The sequence below is a fragment of the Megalobrama amblycephala genome, linkage group LG2 (genome assembly GCF_018812025.1).
Source record: "Megalobrama amblycephala isolate DHTTF-2021 linkage group LG2, ASM1881202v1, whole genome shotgun sequence".
NCBI lineage: Eukaryota > Metazoa > Chordata > Actinopteri > Cypriniformes > Xenocyprididae > Megalobrama > Megalobrama amblycephala.
In genome coordinates, this window is record NC_063045.1 from 60,362,308 (window position 1) to 60,383,753 (window position 21,446).

The 21,446-nt window shown below is 38.7% G+C and overlaps 1 protein-coding gene across 1 annotated transcript; it reads left to right on the forward strand.

The window, feature by feature from the left end:
- Positions 1-5,938: 5,938 nt before the first annotated feature.
- Positions 5,939-20,286, forward strand: mn1a (meningioma 1a). Its single transcript, XM_048181325.1, has 4 exons — positions 5,939-6,555; positions 6,789-9,935; positions 17,378-17,432; positions 19,059-20,286. The coding sequence occupies exons 2-3, from the start codon at positions 6,830-6,832 to the stop codon at positions 17,386-17,388; spliced, it is 3,117 nt and encodes a 1,038-aa protein (XP_048037282.1). The 5' UTR covers positions 5,939-6,555; positions 6,789-6,829; the 3' UTR covers positions 17,389-17,432; positions 19,059-20,286.
- The last annotated feature ends 1,160 nt before the right edge of the window (positions 20,287-21,446 follow it).

The window sequence follows — 21,446 nt, forward strand, 5'->3', positions numbered from 1 at the left end:
TAAACATGAACGAACATGAGAAGGAATGTTGTTTCAAACGTGGAAAGACGTTAATACACACCATTTTTCAAGTTCAAGTCCACCGAGGTTAATCTTCTAACTCCTGACTGCTTTGTCATACAAAATGGCAAATTCGACGTTATGATTGGTTAGATCGCCTGTCAATCAAACTCCCGGCGAAGGGTCAATTCTGTCTTTGTATCATGCAATTCTGACTTTATAACTCGCAATTGTGAGTTTATCTCGCAATTCTGAGAAAAAGTCAGAATTGTGTGATTTAAACTTGCAAAAAAAGTTCGAATTGTGACTTTATATCAATTGCAACTTTAAATCTAAAGTTTATATTTCGCAATTCTTTCTTTATAACTTGCAGTTGCGAGTTTAAATCTCGCAATTCTGAGAAACATAGTCAGAATTGTGAGATGAAAAAGTCGCAATTACCCTTTTTTTTTTTTTTTGCTTGGTGGAAACAAGCTTCCATAATTTTGGCTACTACTGTATCTATACAATTAATATATTTATATAGTGAATATTACAATCTCTTTCGATCGCCTGTAAAAGTTGGTCAGAAGGTGTGGGAACCCTGAGCTCTGCACCTGAATGTGTGTGTAGATGCCTCAACAGATGCTTAGGACAAAGAGGAAAACTTTATAAACGCTTGATATTTGAATAGTTTCTATATTGTACCAGGCCAGAGCTGAGTGAGGATGTGCATGTAGAATAATTCTACTTCCTGTCCTCCTCGTCTCTGGCCGTCCTGCACCAGCTCAGATCATCCAGCCTAGCAAAAAGCGTCTCTGCTGTTTGCACTTGACCCGTTTTATTTTCTCGTTCGTAGTAACAGGTTTTTAAAGTGTACGGTTCTCCGTCCACGTCTCAAGAGGAGATGGACGGACAGATGTGATTTTTATCATATATTGTGGCCAGTGCATTAGTGTCTATTTTAATAGTTAGGCTTTCATGGACAGCTGACGGCTGGAGTTTGCGCAGATGCACGCAAACTAGTGCCTGATGTCTGCGTTGAAACGTGCTTCTGCGATCCTGTGTCATTGTGATTGTCGAGGTAGAGTTGCACATTTGCGATAGTTTTCAAGCCTGAATGTGGCGTACAAGAACGTCTCTCCCATTTCAAGGTCCACAAATGTTCACGCAATCATTGCAACTTGTCATACATTTCATTGCAATCAAGGTGACGTTATCGCGTACCCGTTTCTCCTTTTCTCTTAGGTCTTTGGCGTTCGGATGGGAGGAAGTCAGATTTTGATTTTACCTTTTCCGTATGTTCTCTAGATCATGATTGAGCAATCAGTGCACTGACGTCTGCTCGCCAGACATGTCTACAGAATACTGTCTCGAGTCTCACGGATCGTGTGGTTTACTTTTGTACACGTACAGGGCTTTTAGGCTAGCGGGGTGGGCGTGGGTTCAGATATGATGAATCAATCGTGTATTGTAATCTTTTCTTGGGGAATTACACAATGCTGTTTTACTGTCTTTTTCTGATTGTTTGTTTGTTTGAAAATCAGGGGAAATATCAGTGAATGTACAATGGTGTGATTTATTCTGTTTCTTTTTTCTGCAGCTTTTGAATTGGTTATAAATTTAACAATTAACAATATATCTAATAAATTTCGACATCAGTCGTGTTTGGGCTTTTATTTTGAATTTTCTTTATACTGTGATGTTGCATGCTTTTAATGTCTTATTTACTAGTTAGACCAAAGATTATAGATAGAGAAAGATGTTTTACCCCTATTACTTATGAATGAGAGAAACTGCTACGCGCAATATGGCGGAATACGTCCCGCCCTCTAAGTAAAAGAGCCAATGGCTGATTGATAAAGTCATTGCGTCACTGCATCTGCCGTTAGAGGCTCCGGTTTTCATCAAAAATATCTTAATTTATGTTCTGAAGAAGAGCGATGGTCTTACAGGTTTGGAACGACATGAGGGTGAGTACTTAATGGCAGAAATTTAATTTTTGGGTGAACTAATGCTGCCTTCACGTGCTCTGAATTATCGTAAATACGAGGTATAAATTGCACATGAACGCCCTCCCATTTCGAATCTTAAATGTGATGAGCTCGTAATCACGACTTCAGAAGTGGGAATTATCAAATGTCCGATAGCACGTGAAGGCAGCATAACCCTTTAATATCAAGCAAGATCGTATTTACGAGGTAAACTCGCATGACGCCACCACAAAGTCGTAAATATGAGTGGGAAGCTGGAAGAAAATACTCCTAGTTAAAAAATGGATATGAACGCCCTTTCAAGTCGTATTTACCACTGGGAAGCTCGGGGATAATTTTCGAGTTGGGCATGCAGTAGACTCTTCTCATATTTATATATTTTTTGTGTTTCCATTTACACAAATAGCAAAACCAAAACTCAGATTTTTCAAAAAGGGAAAAATAGAGAGTGATTGATAACGGCAGTCAGAAGAACGTTAACTAGTTTTTTTTTTTTTTTTTTGCAAAGGTAATATAATACTAAGTATAGTGTTATAAATGTACATAACCTTTTTTTTTTAAAATGAAAACATAAACTTTGCAGCAACTTTACGATGTTGATGACCGTTAAAACGCGTCATAGCAGTCTGTGAAAACGGGTCAACTTAAAGGGTTAGTTCACCCAAAAATGAAAATTCTGTCATTTATTACTTACCCTCATGCCGTTTCACACCCGTAAGACCTTCGTTCATCTTCAGAACACAAATTAAAATAATTTAGTTGAAATCCGATGGCTCCGTGAGGCCTGCATAGCCAGCAATTACATTTCCTCTCTCAAGATCCATTAATGTACTAAAAACATATTTAAATCAGTTCATGTGAATTCAGTGGTCAAAACGCTGCTTCATGAAGCTTCGGAGCGTTTTGATCAGCGTATTGAATCATGAATCGGATTACGTGTCAAACCGCCAAACTGCTGAAATCACGTGACTTTGGCGCTCCGAACCGCTGATTCGACACACTGATTCATAACGCTCCGAATCTTCCTGAAGCAGTGTTTTGAAATCGGCCATCACTATAAGTCATTATTTTTTTTTATTTTTTTTTTGGCACACCAAAAATATTCTTGTATCTTTATAATATTAATATTGAACCACTGTACTCACATGAACTGATTTAAATATGTTTTTAGTACATTAATGGATCTTGATAGAGGAAATGTCATTGCTCCCTAACAAAAATATCTGATGAATGAAGGTCTTACAGGTGTGGAACGGCATGAGGGTGAGTAATAAATGACAGAATTTTCATTTTTTGGGTGAACTAACCCTTTAAACATGGCAGACGGGAGAACGCGCTGCGACTGGTTTTCTCCGTTAGTTTTTCCACAACGTCTTGTCAAAGTAGTGCGTATTTACATACATGAAGCGTATTGTTTGTTTTATACACAGCGAAAATAGCCTGTATTTGACCATAATCCCACAATCGTCAGTAAGCTGACTTTCTAGATAGCTTGGTGAATGTTTGGTTGTCAATGATTGGGACAATAATAATCATTTTGGCTTTGAGATTTTCTAAATAAATAGGCAAGAATAATGGTGTCCTCCATGATTCCCGTTCTTTCCGACAACCAAAGCACTTGAATGAGACGAGCTCGTAGTCACGACTTCAGAAGTGGGAAGTAGGAAATTTCTGAAAGTACGTGAATTATGAGTCGGGCATGTCAGTTAGCAGTGACATTGTCAGGCTTTTGTATTTGCATTAAGTTAAGCTAATTTTCTGCACAAAATATAATAGCATTGTAATACAGCAATATAACGTAACGATAAAGTTTACAGTGGCTTTATAAATTAATTTTAAAACGCATACAGCTGATGCACATTCTTTGTTCTTCATTTTCTAGAAGTATAGTTTAAAACCTTGCTGCATTTTTATGTAGTTAATTAAAGGGTTAGTTCACACAAAAATGAAAATAATGTAATTTATTACTCACCCTCATGTCGTTCTACACCCTTCGTTAATCTTCAGATCACAAATTAAGATATTTTTGATTAAATCCGATGGCCGATTTCAAAACACTGCTTCATGAAGCTTCGGAGCGTTATGAATCAGCGGTTCGGAGCGCCAAAGTCACGTGATTTCAGCGGTTTGATATGCGATCCGAATCACTGATTCGACACAAAAGATTCGAACGCTCCGAAGCTTCATGAAGCAGTGTTTTGAAATCGGCCATCACTATATATTGTTAAAAAGTTGTTTTTTTGGCACACAAAAAATATTCTCATCACTTTATAATATTAAGGTAGAACCACCATACTCATTAGAACTTATTTAAATATGTTTTTAGTAACTTTATGGATCTTGAGAGAGGAAGTACCATTGCTGGCTATGCAGGCCTCACTGAGCCATCGGATTTCAACTAAAATATCTTAATTTGTGTTCTGAAGATGAACACACGGGTGTGGAACGACATGAGGGTGAGAAATTAATGGCATTATTTTCATTTTTGGGTGAACTAACCCTTTAAGAGAAGGTACATCGCCATCTCACTCCGATGAAAGTGACGTGAACGCACATGACGTCATAAACACGACTTCCCAACTCGTAAATACGAACTTCCCAGGAGGACTTGAATGCATGGTTGTCACAGTCATGGAAAACCTGGAAGTATCAGGTAATTTTAAAACTGTTTTTTAGGCATGGAAATCTGCAAGATGAATATATATATTATTTGGTTAAACATTATTAGTTAATGCATAAAATAACAATGAGCAATACGTTTGTTGTTGCAGTATTTATTAATTTTTGTTAATGTTAGTTAATAAAAATACAATTGTTCATTGTAAGTTCATGTCAAGTCAGATAATGTTAACAGATGCAACTTTTGATTTTAATAATGTATTAGTAAATGTTGATTTTTTTTTTTTTTTTTTTTTCATTGATAGTTCATGTTAACAATATTGCAAAGTGTTTCCAAATATCCTAATCCAGTCCAAATCGTTAGTCTGCATTTTACTTCTGTTTAAGTCATTCTTGGCCACAGAATCGGATTATTAATTAGTTTTCTTCAGTGTGTTTGTTCCTGACAGCAGCACTAGATGGCACTGTTCCGCTTTGTCAAAGAAACAGGTAACGATTTCTCATGGAGACCAGAGAGACCTACAAAATAAGTCATATGGCTCTCCATTTATCATCCTTTTATTAGTTTAATTTCTTCACTCATACCTATCAATAAATGGCCACTTATATTTCACCATAAAACCTTTTAGTACCCTAATGGTTGCATCGTTCCATAGTGGTCTGTGGGACACAGTCTAGTTTGTAGTATAAGGTTTTTATTTCTACAATTTCGTAATCACTATTCATTAAAAGGCTTTTGTTGTAAAGATAAATAATTTGGCCCATGCTGCAGCAATGAATTCTAAAAATACATCACAATCACCGGTTACTTACAGGAAATTAACCCTGAAGACACATTCATTATCTCTGCCTGCCATTCGTCACAGCTTGAAAATGAAGCCTGTTTCATGCATCTGCTAATTTACTAATTAACTGATGCATATTTACTACATTATCTGTGCATAAAGGGAAATAGCTATTTGAAGGATTTGGGAATGACTGCATGTTTACACTGAAGCGTTTGGGATTTATTTTCATTTCATATTTAATTTAGTTTGTTAAGCTTCATATTTTTATTTGCATGCTTTAATAATATGTAAATGTGAGAGTAGAGAAATTCATTCCACTGTAATAGGAAACCTAAAGATTATGTACAGAATTAATATAAATGGAGTAAATCTAGTTTTGATATTTTTAATCAACTGTTATTGATGCACATACCCATAAAACTAGATCTCCTATTATGTGAAAGACATCATAGTGTTGTTTCTTTTTATTATTATTAATCCATTATATATTAATACATCTCTTTTAGACTTCCTTAAGCGAAGCCCCGCCCCCTTTGCGTCAGACCCCGCCCTTGCCCACGAAACCCCGCCCCCTGCGCATGTGTGCCTGTGTCGGCATTGGTGAGAAATCAGCGCTGGAACAGATGAGGGAATGTCAAACTTGTTGCCGATGCCCGCGGCTCAACACATCCGACACAAGGATAAATGAGAAAATCCTCCTGGAGCCACAACCATTTGACGGAACAGACAATATTAAAGAAAATGGCGATTAATTTTTGTGCTGAATGCATTTCATACTGTGACAACAAAAGGGATCCTGGGCTCTCCAGTTTATAAACGCGCGCGCACCCACAGCGGCGCATCGAGTCTCCTCACAGGACTGAACGCACGCGCGAAGTTCTCCTCAGAGGACCGCCGATTTAATGCATCCATTTACTCGTTTTGAATTCATGTAAGTGTTTTTAATATAGAATAATTCGTCGGGATCGCTCGCGTTGCATTGGAGATGTGAACATGGGACATGTGCTACGCGCGCAGGTTTGCACTCCTCTGGATATGTGTTGAACGACTTGGGGACGTTACGCATCGAATAATGATGTAAACGAGGAGTTTTTTAAGATGCGCGTTTTCCAGGATCGTTGCATTAAGGATATACACAGAGGAGTCCGCGTTTTTACGCCTGTGCTGGAATTGAGGTACGTCCAATTGTCATCTGATCTCTTACTTTCGCATCATTTAATATTTATCAAAACGCACATGCATGTGAAACGAAAACTTTATATATGTATTTTTTAAACGATTAATTGTGTTGTTGAAATTATATAATTATTTGGAGTATTGAATTGATTTTCTGAGAGACTATGTTTGAAAAAAAAAAAAAAAAAAATGAATTGTTTGATTTAATTTTATCTCCTTTTTTTATTTGCAGTGACAAACAAACAAAAGGAATTTAATCCTCGTAGACTGAAAATGAACTCTAATTATAACAGTGCCGGATTTCATATGAAAGGGCCGTCAGTAGCTGTGGAGCCGATGATGGGTCCCCTAAACGAGTCCCCCATGCAGGGACTCAACTTTGTCTCAAATAGAGACCAGTATGGATTCCAGACTCATGGCCATGGGGATATGCTCGCTATGGGAGTTCAGCCACAACATCAACTACACATGCAAGGACCGTTCAACCATCAACCTCCTAACCACGAGCAGCATTCACATCTGTACCAGGATAGCGTCCCCTCTTGCCTTCATGGGGACAGACACATGGGTTTCAACAGCACCAATGCAGGCCACCCGCATATGTTTGAAGGAGGATTCGGTCAGCAGCTCGCAGAGGCGCAGTCACGAGAATGTATCTCACAGCAGCAGCATCAACAGAGAATGGCCGCGATGCCTGAGTTTCAACCACACGGCCACCCGAATGGTAACAATGCCGTTCCGGCACCGTGTCTTCCCCTAGACCAGTCACCGAACCGTGCCGCTTCGTTCCACGGCCTGCCGTCCTCGTCCCCTGAAACCCACAGACTTGAACACTACAGGCTTTTCCCACAGGGCAGGATGGGGGGATCAGAGCACTGTTTTCCCTGTGATCCTCTGACGGGGAATTTCGATATGACGGGATTCTCCACCGCGGACAATTCAGAACACAAACTGCCCTATTGTGAAACGGGGAACCAAGTGGCCGGGGGTCATTTTCCCACTTGCAATCGAAGTGGTTCCCGAGGGCCCATGATGGGCGGCTCGAAAGTCGACCAGCAGCTACCTCAGCAAAACGTGTTTTCGGACCGATTCGGGAACAGAGGGAAAATGGATCCGGGGGTTAACGCTAGACACCACCTCATGGCGCAGCAGAGACCGGGACCCGTCGCCAGGCAGAACCCTGGTTCTCCTGCCCTTCCGCGGTTTTATCACACTCCGGACTATGTAGCCAACAATGCGGACCCGATGGTTCACGTTCAGCACGGGCACCTGGATCGGCCCGTCCATAGACTGAACAATCATAACATGCATCCCTTCGGGGAGCCGGTTTTTGATGTCCCCCAGCTAGCCCCTCAGCCCCCACATCACCCTCACCTCAGCTCACTGCCTTATTTGAATATGGCGAAAAGGCCACGGTTTGATCTCCCAAATGGCTCTGCGGGAGAGAGCTGCAGCCCCCTAAGCAACAGCTTACATAATCGGCCCAATCTTGAGAACCACCTCTCCCCCTCTGCTTTCCCCTCTCCCATGGGGGACTTCACCTCTCATGTGACGGATGGGTTTCCATCAGGACCCCTTCCCTTGAGCGCCGGCCCACAGCAGCAGCAACAACAGCAGCAGCAGCGGCGGCAGAACGCAGCGATGATGATCAAACAAATGGCATCGAGGAGCCAGCAGCAGAGAATGAGGCAACCCGACCTGCAACAGTTAAGTCTCCACGGGGACGTCACATCAAACGGCATGGTCTGCCGAGGCCCTCTGGGTAGTGTGTCTCAGTCCAATTTTGAGAAGAAGCATAATTTTCATGGAAACTTTGACAGCCCCCACCTACCTCAAGAAAACTCATGGTTTCCTGAGCCGCAGCAGCATTGTAGAGAAACAAACACGCATGCCTTGGAGCAGGCAGAGAATGGACACAACATTATTTTTAGACAAGGCGTCACAAGCATGGACATGCAGTCTTTGAATTCTCCGGGAGCGCATCATCCGTTCGAAAATAATGTCAGCAATCCTCTGCAGATGCAGTCTCCTGATGAGAGCAACATGCAGTCGGGCGCACCCACGGACAGGAGGCCGGCTGAATTTGGAGGAATGGCGATGAGGCGGCAACACAGCTTCCCTCCTGGAGGGCCGAGTCAACAGGGAGCCCCCCAGAGCAATCCTCCAGGATTTAGCTCCTCTCCAGGGAACTATCCCGCCCATCCCGAGTACCTCTCCAGCCAGCACCTGTCAGTCAATAAGCTTGGGGCCCTCTCTTTGGGGAATTTGAACAAAGCCAGTACAAAAGACAGTGTGTTTGGCCAAAGCTGTCTGGCAGCTCTTTCCACGGCCTGCCAGAATATGATCGCCAGCCTTGGGGCCCCAAACCTCAATGTGACTTTTAATAAGAAAAGTCAAAATGAGGCCAAACGCAAAGCAGGTCAGGTTGAGCAGGACATAAATAGCAGTGGCAGTAGCGGCCCAGGGGCAGAGTATTTCCAGAGCAATGCTTCTCAGAATAGTCAAACGCCTTGCTCTGGGAATAACAACAATACGACGACAGGTCAAAGTGGTACGGGCCAGATGGCGAAAAGGGAAGCGAGCACCCTCTCCCCAAACGACAACATGGAGTCTGGATGTGAGGGGAAAATGGCAACAGGCAAGGGAAGGGGGAAGAAGAGACGAGACAGTGGGCACATCAGTCCTGGAAACTTCTCCCCTCCATGCGGCGGCGGCGGCGGCGGCGGTAACCCCGTCGTCAGTCCGAGTCAGCAGGGCTCCGCTTTGGGCATGGGCATGGAGAGCCGAGGGAAGACCCCGGAGAGGTCGCTGGTCTCCCCTTCCTTCGGTAAGCCCGACCTCGCCACCTCAATGGACAGCGGAATTCAAAGCGTGGGCAAGTCGGATGGCGTTTCACCGTGCATGGATTATTTAGACGACGCCAGCCCCAACTACAACGCTGAGGACCCGAGGCCTTGCAGAGCTGGCGTGAAGTGTAATTCTGAAAACAGGGCCGGCTACAGTGACGCTCCGTGCATGGAACAGGTGCGGACGCCATTGAGCAACACGGGCCAGGATGAGGTTCACCCTCTGGAGATTTTGCAGGCTCAGATCCAGCTGCAAAGGCAGCAGTTCAGCATCTCCGAGGACCAGCCGATGGGAGGGAAAACGGGCAAAAAGGCCGACTGCCAGGCCGGTCTGAACGGAGAATGCGCCCTGGCCAGTTCTAGCCCGGTCACAGGCAAGGGCTCTGTGAATACCATTGACCTTGACTCTCTCATGACAGAGCAGCATGCCACCTGGTATGTCCCTGGCAACAAGGCTCTGATAGAGGACCCCGGTAATGACAAGTGCCTGGGATTCTGGGATCGAGCACGGGGCCAGAGTGACAACAAAGAAGGTAAACTTCATTGACTTGCAGTGAGAGCATGATGAATTGGTGTTTTTATGGACTGTTGAGTTTACTTTGATGGCTTAATGGTTGAATAATGAACAACCCAAGGTAGCTTAACCTCAGGCACAGGGACCCATTTACAACTAATCTGTCACCCAGAAGTGAGCTTTAATTAGCACACTTTAAAACACTCAGTCTTGAGCTGACAGAAAACAGGATGCAAAATAATAATTAACCCACTGACAGCAGAGAAAGTTTGTTTGGCTCTGTTAGGCTACAAAAAGTCACAATTATATAATACACACACACATACATACATGCATATAAATATATATATATATATATATATAATATTTGTGTGTGTGTGTGTGTGTGTGTGTAAAATACCTCAGCTATTATTATTACTGTTATAGCCGTAATAATTAATTGTAGTATTAATATTTATGATATTATTGAACATTTTACACAAGACATGCAAGTGACTACAATTTATTCAATGTTAACCCCTACATTTTGGGAGTTTAACAGTTTGTAAACTATATGTTTTGACTCTTAGATTTTTATCTAACACAGACAGGATCTGAGTTTAATGAGATTTAAGCATATTCAGATCTTAACTACAGATCATTTTTGTGTTTTAAATGTAAGTACAAAGAAACTGGAATCAAAACATTCAGTAACTCATTTTAAACGGAGGTGCAGTATTATTCTGAAAACAGTGCAATGCGTTTAGAAAATATGTCTCCAGTGTTTAATATGTTCCTGGTTAGCGTAAGTGTTTTTACCCCAGGCTTTCTTATCAAATTATTTACTGGAAACTTTACACGGCTGTGTTCAGATGTATTGTCAACGGTATAAAATATCAGTCAAGAGCATCGTAGGTCACGCAGCTCCAGTTCCTTGAATTTCTTGTTGAATGCCACAGCAAAGGCATGGGTGTTATTGCGTTATTTTGGAAACAAACATTGTCTAAGGAGGTTAGTGCAGCCAAGTTTGCGATTAATTTGACTACAGGCACGTTAGAGCTCGCAGTGGCGTTATTAACCCCGTGAGGCCTGATAACAGCGCGTGTGAAGGTTAAACGCAGGCGTCAGGCGCAAGGCCAAGATTCAGTGTGGTTTTACCTCAGAATTCTCTTTCCTGTCACTTCATGCTTCTTGATTGGTCCCGTCGGTCCTGTAATTGCGCGACATCAGATATGTCATAATCAGACGTGTGGCATCATATTCATGAGGGGATGTGTTTGATTTTCTGGATAGTTGAGAGGAGGGTCAAAATTATTTTCTTTACAGGAATATCTCAAGCTCTTGTAACTTAAAACTTCCAAAAGCTTTGACACAGCCAGTTGCACGGTATTCCCTTCTCAACAAACACACCAGAGACCACAAATCTGTTTTTCGCATTTATCTCTATTTCCATCTTTTGCACCGGGTATTGAGTTCCTTGTTTTATTTAATTTTTTAAATGACATTTTTCTGAAATGCAGTAGCTTTCACTCTGTGCACATTTGACTTTTTCCAGCAGTTTTGATCACTTGAGCGGTTTGTATTTTTTTTATCTGCTTTTTATTTTTATCATATGTGTGTGTGTGTGTGTGTGTGTGTATATATATATATATATATATATATATATATATATATATATATATATATATATATATATATATATATATATAAAGTAGATAACAAAATACAAAGCTCAAGTCATCAAAACCAAAAAATACATACTTTTTTGTGATTTAAAAAAAAAAAAAAAAAAAAATTTATTCCATCATATTTTACCAGCTAAATGGTAATATGATATAGATATTTTAGATATTTTATTGCATTAAATGTTGCAATAATTTTCAGGATCATGATTTGGATGCATCTACCAAATGTAGAACATATGCAAGTTGCAAAAAGCATGTTATCAGAACGCAATCCGATCAGAAAGTCCTAGCTATCTCCAACTCTGAGCGTTTTTTTTTTTTTTCTTCTTCTTCTTCTTCTCTATTTTGCCTAATAAATGGAGAAGGTTGTCAGATGCAATTTCTCAGACGGGGCTGTCGGATATTCTGACAGCTTTGTGGCTCTGAGAATAAACACTAAAGGCCAGAACAGACAGAAAACAAAGGAGAAGATGCAATGGTCTCCTGGGAAAACGACTCAAAACAACACTCCAGAACACAGGTATAGGGATGGGTTTTGTGAGGAAGGGACGTCAGTGATGTGAAGAGAAAAGAGGGCTTGATATCAATGTGGAAAATATCAGCAAACAGTGTACACTCCAAACGCTGTGTAACTTGCGGATCCTTTGCAAAAATGAGCTTCCATGTCTTTGAACGTTTTCCCTGTTTGTCAGAAAAGCGAGATATCTCAAAACACATTTGTAAGCAGTGTACACTCTATGCAAGTTGCATATCCTAAAATAACCATCCATAGCTTTGAAGTGACGTTTCCTCATTTATCATAAACACTCGGTTGTTTTCATCTATTGTAATTGCGGTCGTCGTTTGCATACAGTACGAGCTCTTTATAATTAAATTTAATATCTCCAGTTTGCATGATCGATAGCAGTTTGAGCGTTACATATGCAGATGCACACCTTTTTGTTGGGAGTGTTTGTTTGCCGAGCAGAATTAATTAGTGTCTTCTTGTGTCCGTGTGATACACTGCATTTTTCCGTCAGGAATGTCAGGGTGGAAACGAAAAAAAAAAGCATGATCTTGTCTTGGCATGTATTGAATTCCGCTTTAGCATTTTGTCAAGGGACAGGCCTGTATCGTCAGAGATGCATCACTTTGATTTGTGCATCATCTCTCCATGCTAAACATTAAGAAGCATAAAAATATAAGTTCTGTCATTGTTTACTCACACACTCCATATTATTATTATTATTATTATTGCACTTTAAAAAAAAAATGCTGGGTTAAAAACAACCCAAGTTGGGTTAAATGTGGACAAACTCAGCGTCTGGGTTGTTTTGACCCAGCAGTTGGGTTAAATGTTTGACCCAACCTGCTGGGTAGTTTTATTGAACCCAACTATTGCTTAAAAATGACTGTATTTCTTGCTTAAAATGAACCCAAAGTATGTTGGAAATTAACATTTATTAATAAGTTTAATGTATAATAATTAAATAAATAAACATTTATTCAATTGCTTATTAATAAATGTTCACCTTTTGATTATTATTGTTGCCTCTAGTAATAATGTGTCTGATTTTTAATTTTGGATTCATTTTAATGTTCATTTTATAGTAAATTTAAAAAAAATAGTTGAGTTAAATAAAACTGCCTAGCAGGTTGGGTCAAACATTTAACCCAACTGCCGGGTCAAAACAACCCAATCGCTGGGTTTGTCCATATTTAACCCCACTTGGGTTGTTTTTAACCCAGCATTTTTTTTGTGTGTGTGTATTGTGTGAAGCACAAAAGGAGACATTAAGCAGAATGTCCAAGCTGCTCTTTTCCATAAAACAAAAATGCATCGTGATTTTCTTTTTAATACCGCCAAATTCCGACATAAAATCTATCACTGAAAATTCCCATCAAAAATATTACAATACAACAATGCAACTATAAGGCATGAAGATCTTATAAACATTAACATCACGATTTTCTGTGAAGCTGCTCTGAAACACTGTGTATTGTGAAAGCGCTATACAAATAAATTTAATTTGTAGTCACATTTTTAAAACGTTTTTTAATTGAACATGAACACTATGTCTCTACGTTTTTCTGTGTTTAACATGAACATTATTCAACCATGATTCAGTTTTCACAATACATATTGTTTCAAAGCAGCTTTACAGAAAATGTTGCTTCAGTGCTACAATTAATACAAGTTTGAATGACTTGAGGTGAGTAAATTTTATATGCGGTTAAAAACTGCAGTGCTTTTGTGGCTGTTTTGAAATGCCCCGAGCCGTTACGGATAGATCATCCCTCAAGCCCAGAGCCAAGATGTAAATTTTCCGTGTCACCTCATATGTTGTTGTAGTCATACGTGTCTCTAAGATCATTAATGTTTCTTCTTAGCCACCCCACCCACAGAAACATAAACCAACGAGTCTCTCCCCCCTCATTTGTAAGTGACCAGAGCCTGCCTGTGAACGGCATATGGAGCAGAAGGGTGTTGCTTTTCCATGCGTACGCTTTAGTGCATGTGTTGCGCTGGCCAAGAGAACACGTCTAAGAGCCAGACAGAGCAGTCAGCCATCCAGACAGCAGACTGGGCCCCACAGCTGGCCCGCTTTCCCAGCCCTTCCCCTCTTCCAGCTTTAGGCCCGGCGCTCATGAAGGCGATCCCTGTCCGCGGCACGGCGGCGGGGAAGGGGGGGGGGGCGGAGAATACGGCCCCAGGGCTCTGATGTGAAACTCCTTTAGTGCTTTGGGCCCTCGAAAACTGTGAAAAGCTCTTTCATATCCCTTGGCCTGGGTCCCGCGCTCTCTTTAGAATATTTTAGAATAATTTCATTCTAATTTGTCAATGGAAATTCAAACCATATAACAGCATATAAAAACAGGTTCTAGAGGGACTAGTTTATGTAAAAGAGCGCGCCAGTGCCAAGCTATTTCCACGCTCTTGTGTTGGGGAGGCACCCACTGCGTCCCCTGCAGTTCTGCTGGCTGCTGTTGAGAGACTTGCAATATAAGCGCTTAACAATGATATGGACACAATCCCGGCGTTTGAGTAATGAAGTCTGCACTGTCGGGATGATTCGCAAGATGGAGTTTAAAGGAACAGCTCATGCAAAAATGAGCGCTCTGTCATCATTTACTTGGCCTTCTGTGGAGCACAAAAGAGAGTTTGAAGAGGATCCTGGCTGCTCTTTTCCAACTGTGAACAGGCACTTGGAAAATAAGTGATATTTATTTAATACAAGTTCCATTAGATTATGAGGAAAATATTTGGGTTTTTTAAAAAAATATATTTTAAATATGAGGGAAGAACAAAACACTAAACTTAAGGTATTTATCTGACAAAATTATTTGGCAAAAAGGCAAACTACAGCTACATATGGAAGCTTGTTTGCGCCACTAAATAAAAAAATAAAGGTAATTGCGACTTTTTATCTCACAATTCAGACTTTTTTTCTCGCAATTGTGAGTTATAAAGTCAGATTTGCTTGTTATGAAGTCAGGATTGCGATTTAGTCGCAATTCTCTTTTTTTTCGCAATTGCAAATTTTTCACACTATTCAGACTTTATATCACACAATTCTGACTTTACAACTCGCAATTCAGACTTTATAACTCGTAATTCTGATTTTATAACTCGCAATTCTGACTTTATAACTCGCAATTCTGACTTTATATCTCACAATTCAGACTTTATATCTCACAATTCAGACTTTATAACTCGCAATTCTGACTTTATAACTCGCAATTCTGACTTTATATCTCACAATTCAGACTTTATATCTCGCAATTCTGACTTTATAACTCGCAATTCTGACTTTATAATTCGCAATTCAGACTTTATATCTCACAATTCAGACTTTATATCTCGCAATTCAGACTTTATAACTCACAATTCTGACTTTATAACTCGCAATTCAGACTTTATAACTCACAATTCTGACTTTATAACTCGCAATTCAGACTTTATAACTCGTAATTTAGACTTTATATCTCGCAATTCTGACTTTATAACTCGCAATTCAGACTTTATAACTCGCAATTCAGACTTTATAACTCGCAATTCTGACTTTATATCTCGCAATTCTGACTTTATAACTCGCAATTCAGACTTTATAACTCGCAATTCTGACTTTATATCTCGCAATTCTGACTTTATAACTCGCAATTCAGACTATATCACACAATTCAGACTTTATATCTCGCAATTCAGACTTTATAACACGCAATTCAGACTTTATATCTCGCAATTCAGACTTTATAACACGCAATTCAGACTTTATAACTCGCAATTCAGACTATATCTCGCAATTCTGACTTTATATCTCGCAATTCAGACTTTATAACTCACAATTCAGACTTTATATCACACAATTCAGACTTTATAACTCGCAATTCTGACTTTATAACTCACAATTCAGACTTTATAACTCGCAATTCTGACTTTGTAACTTGCAATTCAGACTTTATATCACACAATTCAGACTTTATATCTCGCAATTCTGAGAAAAAAAGTCAGAATTGTGAGATAAAAAGTCGCAATTACTTTTTTTTTTTTTTTTTTATTTCATGGCGGAAACAAGCTTCCATAGCTACAGCCTTTATTTAAAATGCAAAAAAAAAAAAAAAATGCACAGAAAAACAAAGAACTCATATTAGCCTAGTTTTCCATCCAATGTTGTGAATTTAACTCATGCGCATTATTGGAATATTGCATAAAACAATAAAGCAGCGTTTCCATCCAGCGAGCCGAAAAGAACAAAATCGTCACTTCCTGATAAACTGGTGCTAAATATCACTAAGAAAAATGAAAGTTGCTGCAGTAGAGGAAGACAATTAATAGATAATAATTTCGTCTATAATAAATAACCCATGCCTCAGAGCGCACTGAAGAAACATCTGATTGGTCCACTTATGCCGTTCCATCGCAAAGTCACGTGACTTTTTTTGATTTGCTTCGAGGAATTCGCTAAATTTGTTTCCATCGTAGTTTATGCACATGTTTTCTTATCGGATGAAACGTTTATCCGACTCAATTGGACGCATGCATTTTTTTATGCAAATTGTTTTGAATTTATTCAAATTTATTTGCCGTTTCCATCTGGCAGTTTTTGATGCGATATCACAAAATATGCATAAAAATAGGTGGATGGAAACATAGGTGTTGACTACAACGTCAGTTATTAATATTTTGCACATGTTCAAATTTCTATGTATGACAGCCTGGCCAAAAAATAATTTGTCATGTTTCATTGCATTATTATCACAAATAAAACAATTGACTCCAAGAACAACTATGCAGTATGCTTACAAAATCTTTAATAATATTTGATTAAAGGGTAAAGATGGCAGTTTTCCTTGGCCGGACATCACTTTTAGCGTCTACTGAATACTGTGTTTTCCAGAAAATAAGTTGCCTTGTTGATGAATGAAAAATATATGTATATGAAACAAGCAAATTCATTCTGTAAATGCCAAGTCTAATTTATTGAAAGCGAAACTGAAACTACTAGCATGTGCTATTCAGATAAACTTGTGCTCATGTACGTCTCTCATTCGGCACAAATGTGCGCATTAATTACATTAAGTCGCAGACTTATATGAAAATGACTTATATTCCAGAAGTGTAGTGTGTAAATAATTTTAGAGCTTTCATTATATGGAAAAGACTGGCCAGAATATGAGGGTCAGTAAATGATGACAGAATTTGTATTAATCCTAAACCACTCCTTTAAGTCACTGAAATGTTTCAACCTTACGTATGTTTAATTCCAAACATCAGTGATGTGATTTTAACGAGTTTTTCCCTCGTGTCTCCTCACAGGACATGGGTAGGAGCGCTCTTCTGATGGCTCTCCATAGCGTATTACTGAAAAAAAGGTAAGGCAATAAAATCTATCAGATTTATCAATCAGTAAAAATTTTTTTAGAACAAGAACTTATTTTCCAGACAGACCTACCATGAGCTCTGAGGTTAAGTGATTTTTGCTTGTCTGATTTCAAATTCATGTTTACTAGCCAAATTCTCTGTGAAGAACTAAGAGAATGATCCACCAATCAGAGAACACACTGTTACCATGGAAACAGAATTTGCTCCAAAAAAGCTCATCAGTCACCGCCCACTCCCATGAAGCATTGCGAATGATGTAATCGGGTCCGCCTAATTACACTCTTAATCTACTTGGAATATTTTGCAATAAACAAAATATACTGATTGAAATATATTTACAATCATATATGTTGTGCATAATATGTGATTCAGTGTTACTTAACAGATACTATTATATATATATATTTGTCAGTTTTCGTGATTTTTAGTAAATATATTTATTTTTTATTTTAGTACATCAAGTTAAACTAAATGATTATGAGAAATGTTTTCTTACCAACTTTATATTTTATTTTAGGTAAACAATTTTTCATATATAGTTTTAGTTTTACGTAACTAATAACCCTGATATGATTATAAAATATTTTGATTTTATACTGATTAATAAGTTATTTTAAGTCAATAGTTTGATATTGTACAAACTACTGTTGAAATATTTTGCAATAAACATAAAATATATTGATTATAATAAATTTACAATCATATGTTGTGCAGAATATATTTTATAATATTACTTAAGAGATACTATTATAGTTTTTATTAATATTTTGAATTATCAAAAGGTAAATAATAACCCTGATATGATTATAATGATTATAAAATATTTAGATTTTATACTAATAATTTATTTTAAGTCAATAGTTTTATATTGTACGAACTACTGTTGAAATATTTTGCAATAAACATAAAATATATTTATTATAATATATTTACAATCATATATGTTGTAATAAAGTTACTTAAGATATACTATTATAGTTTTTATTAATATTTTGAATTAGTTTTTATTTGTATATTTTTTTAATTCATTTTAATTTTAGTTTTATGTGTTAATGTTTTTTTTTTTTTTAGTTTTGTGTGTGTTTTAAATATATATGTCTATTTATTTTTTATTTCAGTTTTAGGTTTATTTTAGTACATCAAGTTAAACTAAATGATAAAGAAATGTTTCCTTACCAACTTTAAGTAAACAGTTTATATATATATAGTTTTAGGCAACTATCAACCTTAATATGATTATAATGGTTCTAAAATATTTAGATTTTATACTAATAATAAATGATTTGAAATCAATGAATGTTTTCATCATTTGCAATGCATTCTGGGATATTTTATTGCGTTCAATCAGAGTTTGTAATGTTGTGGCTCATCTCAGATCTTGTTGTTTTGGTTCAAGGCTTAAACTCTTTTTTTTTTTTTAACGCGAAAAATACTTCGGGAACGAAGGCCGCTCCATGATCTGTTCCGACTTGCTTAATTTCCATGGAACGAGCCGCAGACGTCGTGCCATCTGTCTCCCGCCGTTTGAGCGCGACGGCTCCCGTTGCTTTTCCCGCGAGCCGTCCGTAGCGATTCCATGGCGACGGGATGACTGACATGTGTCGCATCTCTCCACAGGTGCTGCACGATCTCGCGGTGAGGGTGGGGGTGGGACCTGGAGGAAGCCACCCGCGGTGTCCGGAAACCTCGGGACGCGGGGATGGGGGTGGGATGGAGGGGCCCCTGCTGTTCCTCTCACTTCCAGATGCGACTTAAACTCATCCAGAACAACTCGAACCACTTTGGGACCTCGCTGGCTGCTTTCCGTAACTGTAAGGATGATGGCTGGCTTGGTGTTTTCCAGCAGTAATTGGATACTTTTTTTTTACTAGCCCCAGAGAAGCCGCAAAGCTCTCCGGGTGTCCGTAGAGCAAGTCTTCTGGCCAACAAAATCTCTTTAGATTGACTGGAGAGAGGAGAGACAATGGGATACAGGAAATACACAAGCACACCAGACTGGAATCTTGGGACAGCGAGGCTCAATTGCTTTTAGTGTATTTTTATCTTCTAAAGCCGTTTTTGCTGGGATTACCTCAATTTTTTTTTTTTTTTTTAAAGACTTGCAAGTGAGGGTTTAACTAGTTAGTACAAGAGCGTGCCGCTCTCTATAAATATTTATTATCCCTGTTTGTTCAACAAAGCTCCTTTATCGGTGAACTTTAATCCATCTTTTTCGGTTATGTTATCTTGTTTTTTTCCCGCCTGTTTAGAACTCTGTTCCAGAATTCCTTCACACGAGTTCTAAAGCTTCCCATTCTCCTAGGTCTTCAGCACCAGGCTCCGTGTCTGTGGTGGGTCAACCTTTTGACTTTGAAAGGCCAGTGGGGGTTCTGTCCTCTCCCTACTGTTTTTGGAAATTTGATATTCACCCTGAGAACATCCCTTTGTGACCTGCCTGGCCGGCATCGGAATGCCATTGTTTCAAGTCGAAACTCTCCTTTGCTTGGGTTTTCCCTCTTTACCAAGCCTCCATTGAGAGCCTGAGCTTCCCTCTGCCTTTAAACCAACTGATGGTGAATATGTTTAGTCGGAATTGGCAGGCTATTCAAGCGAGGACAATGGTTGGAGACAAAAGACTTTCCTTTTAAGAAAATAGGTTTTCTTCTGGAGAGAAAAAGGTCTTTAACCAATTTTTTGGGTCTTCGACACCTCTCTGTTTCCTTGTTCTACCTCCTTTCTCCGTTTTTCTTTCATTATTGTGATATACACGAAGCTTAAAGTGAAGTTATTTGTGCCCGCAGAGTTTTTTGTAAATAACCTGTATATTATGAATCACTTATTAACAATAAATATGTTGTAAATTATGTCTTTTTCAGAATATTCTGTCCTGAAACCTCAGCTGTCATCTCATTAAATATTTTGCTATGAATTGTGGCCTTCTTCCCATGAGAGAAGCTAAATTAGCACGCTCTCCGTAGCGCTTGAAGTTCCTAAATGGCGACGAGGGTTGTTTTAAAAGCGGTTTCTGTATGATTAGATCCATTTTTGTTTGATTAGGGGGCACCGAGTTTGAGATATGCCTGAGAAATGCCGTCTTTATGTTTACCCTGAACTAATCTTAAACAGTGGGAAAATAGTTTCAACCGAGAGAGAGAGAGAGAGGGAGAAGTCAAACGAGGAGACTGTTTGTGAAATGCTCGGCTACAAATCTCCAGTGGTTTGGACTGGCTTCGAGACTGCTGCGTTTGGGTGGTGAAGTCTCCAGAGTATCGATCGTGATTACTCCGGTATTCTTTACGTAAATCATTGCTTATTGATAGTGGAACTCGTTCAAGGACGTGAAGTGAAATTTTCAGCATACAGTGCAATAGTTCTTGTGTTTGCAAATCAACCGAGGGCCATTTCCAAACCTCGCATTTCCTAGAAGAATGTATAATGTGCATGTGTACGCACTCGACATGTGATGATTACACTTAAACAGATGTTATGGTTCAGTGCTTCTCAACTGGAGATATTTGCAGAATATGCAAAAGGATTAAAATGACGTGGAATAAACAACTTTGTAAATGCATAAACATCAGCTGTAATGTGAGCTACAAGCCAAATATTTTTTGTATAATATAGAATATATAATAAAATTTACAATATAGATTTGACAGCACACATATATATACGATTTTATATATATATATATGCTGTCAAATTGATTAATCGCGATTAATCGCATCTAACAAAAGTTTGTGTGTATGTATAATTGTGTGTGTGTGTGTATATATATGTGCAGTCAAATCGATTAATCGCATCTAACATAAAAGTTTGTTTATATAATGTGTTTGTGTATATATTCATATATATGTACATATTATATAAACACTTTTATGTTAAGTGCGATTAATTGATTTGACAGCACTAATTTATATATATATATGTGTGTGTGTGTGTGTGTGTGTGCTGCCAGTATATACATACATACACATATATATACACACACAATCATATATATAAGTGCTGTCAAATTGATTAA

What these genes read in the sequence shown, in the direction of transcription:
- mn1a (XM_048181325.1), top strand. Translation starts at nt 6,830, where the DNA reads ATGAACTCTAATTATAACAGTGCCGGATTTCATATGAAAGGGCCGTCA.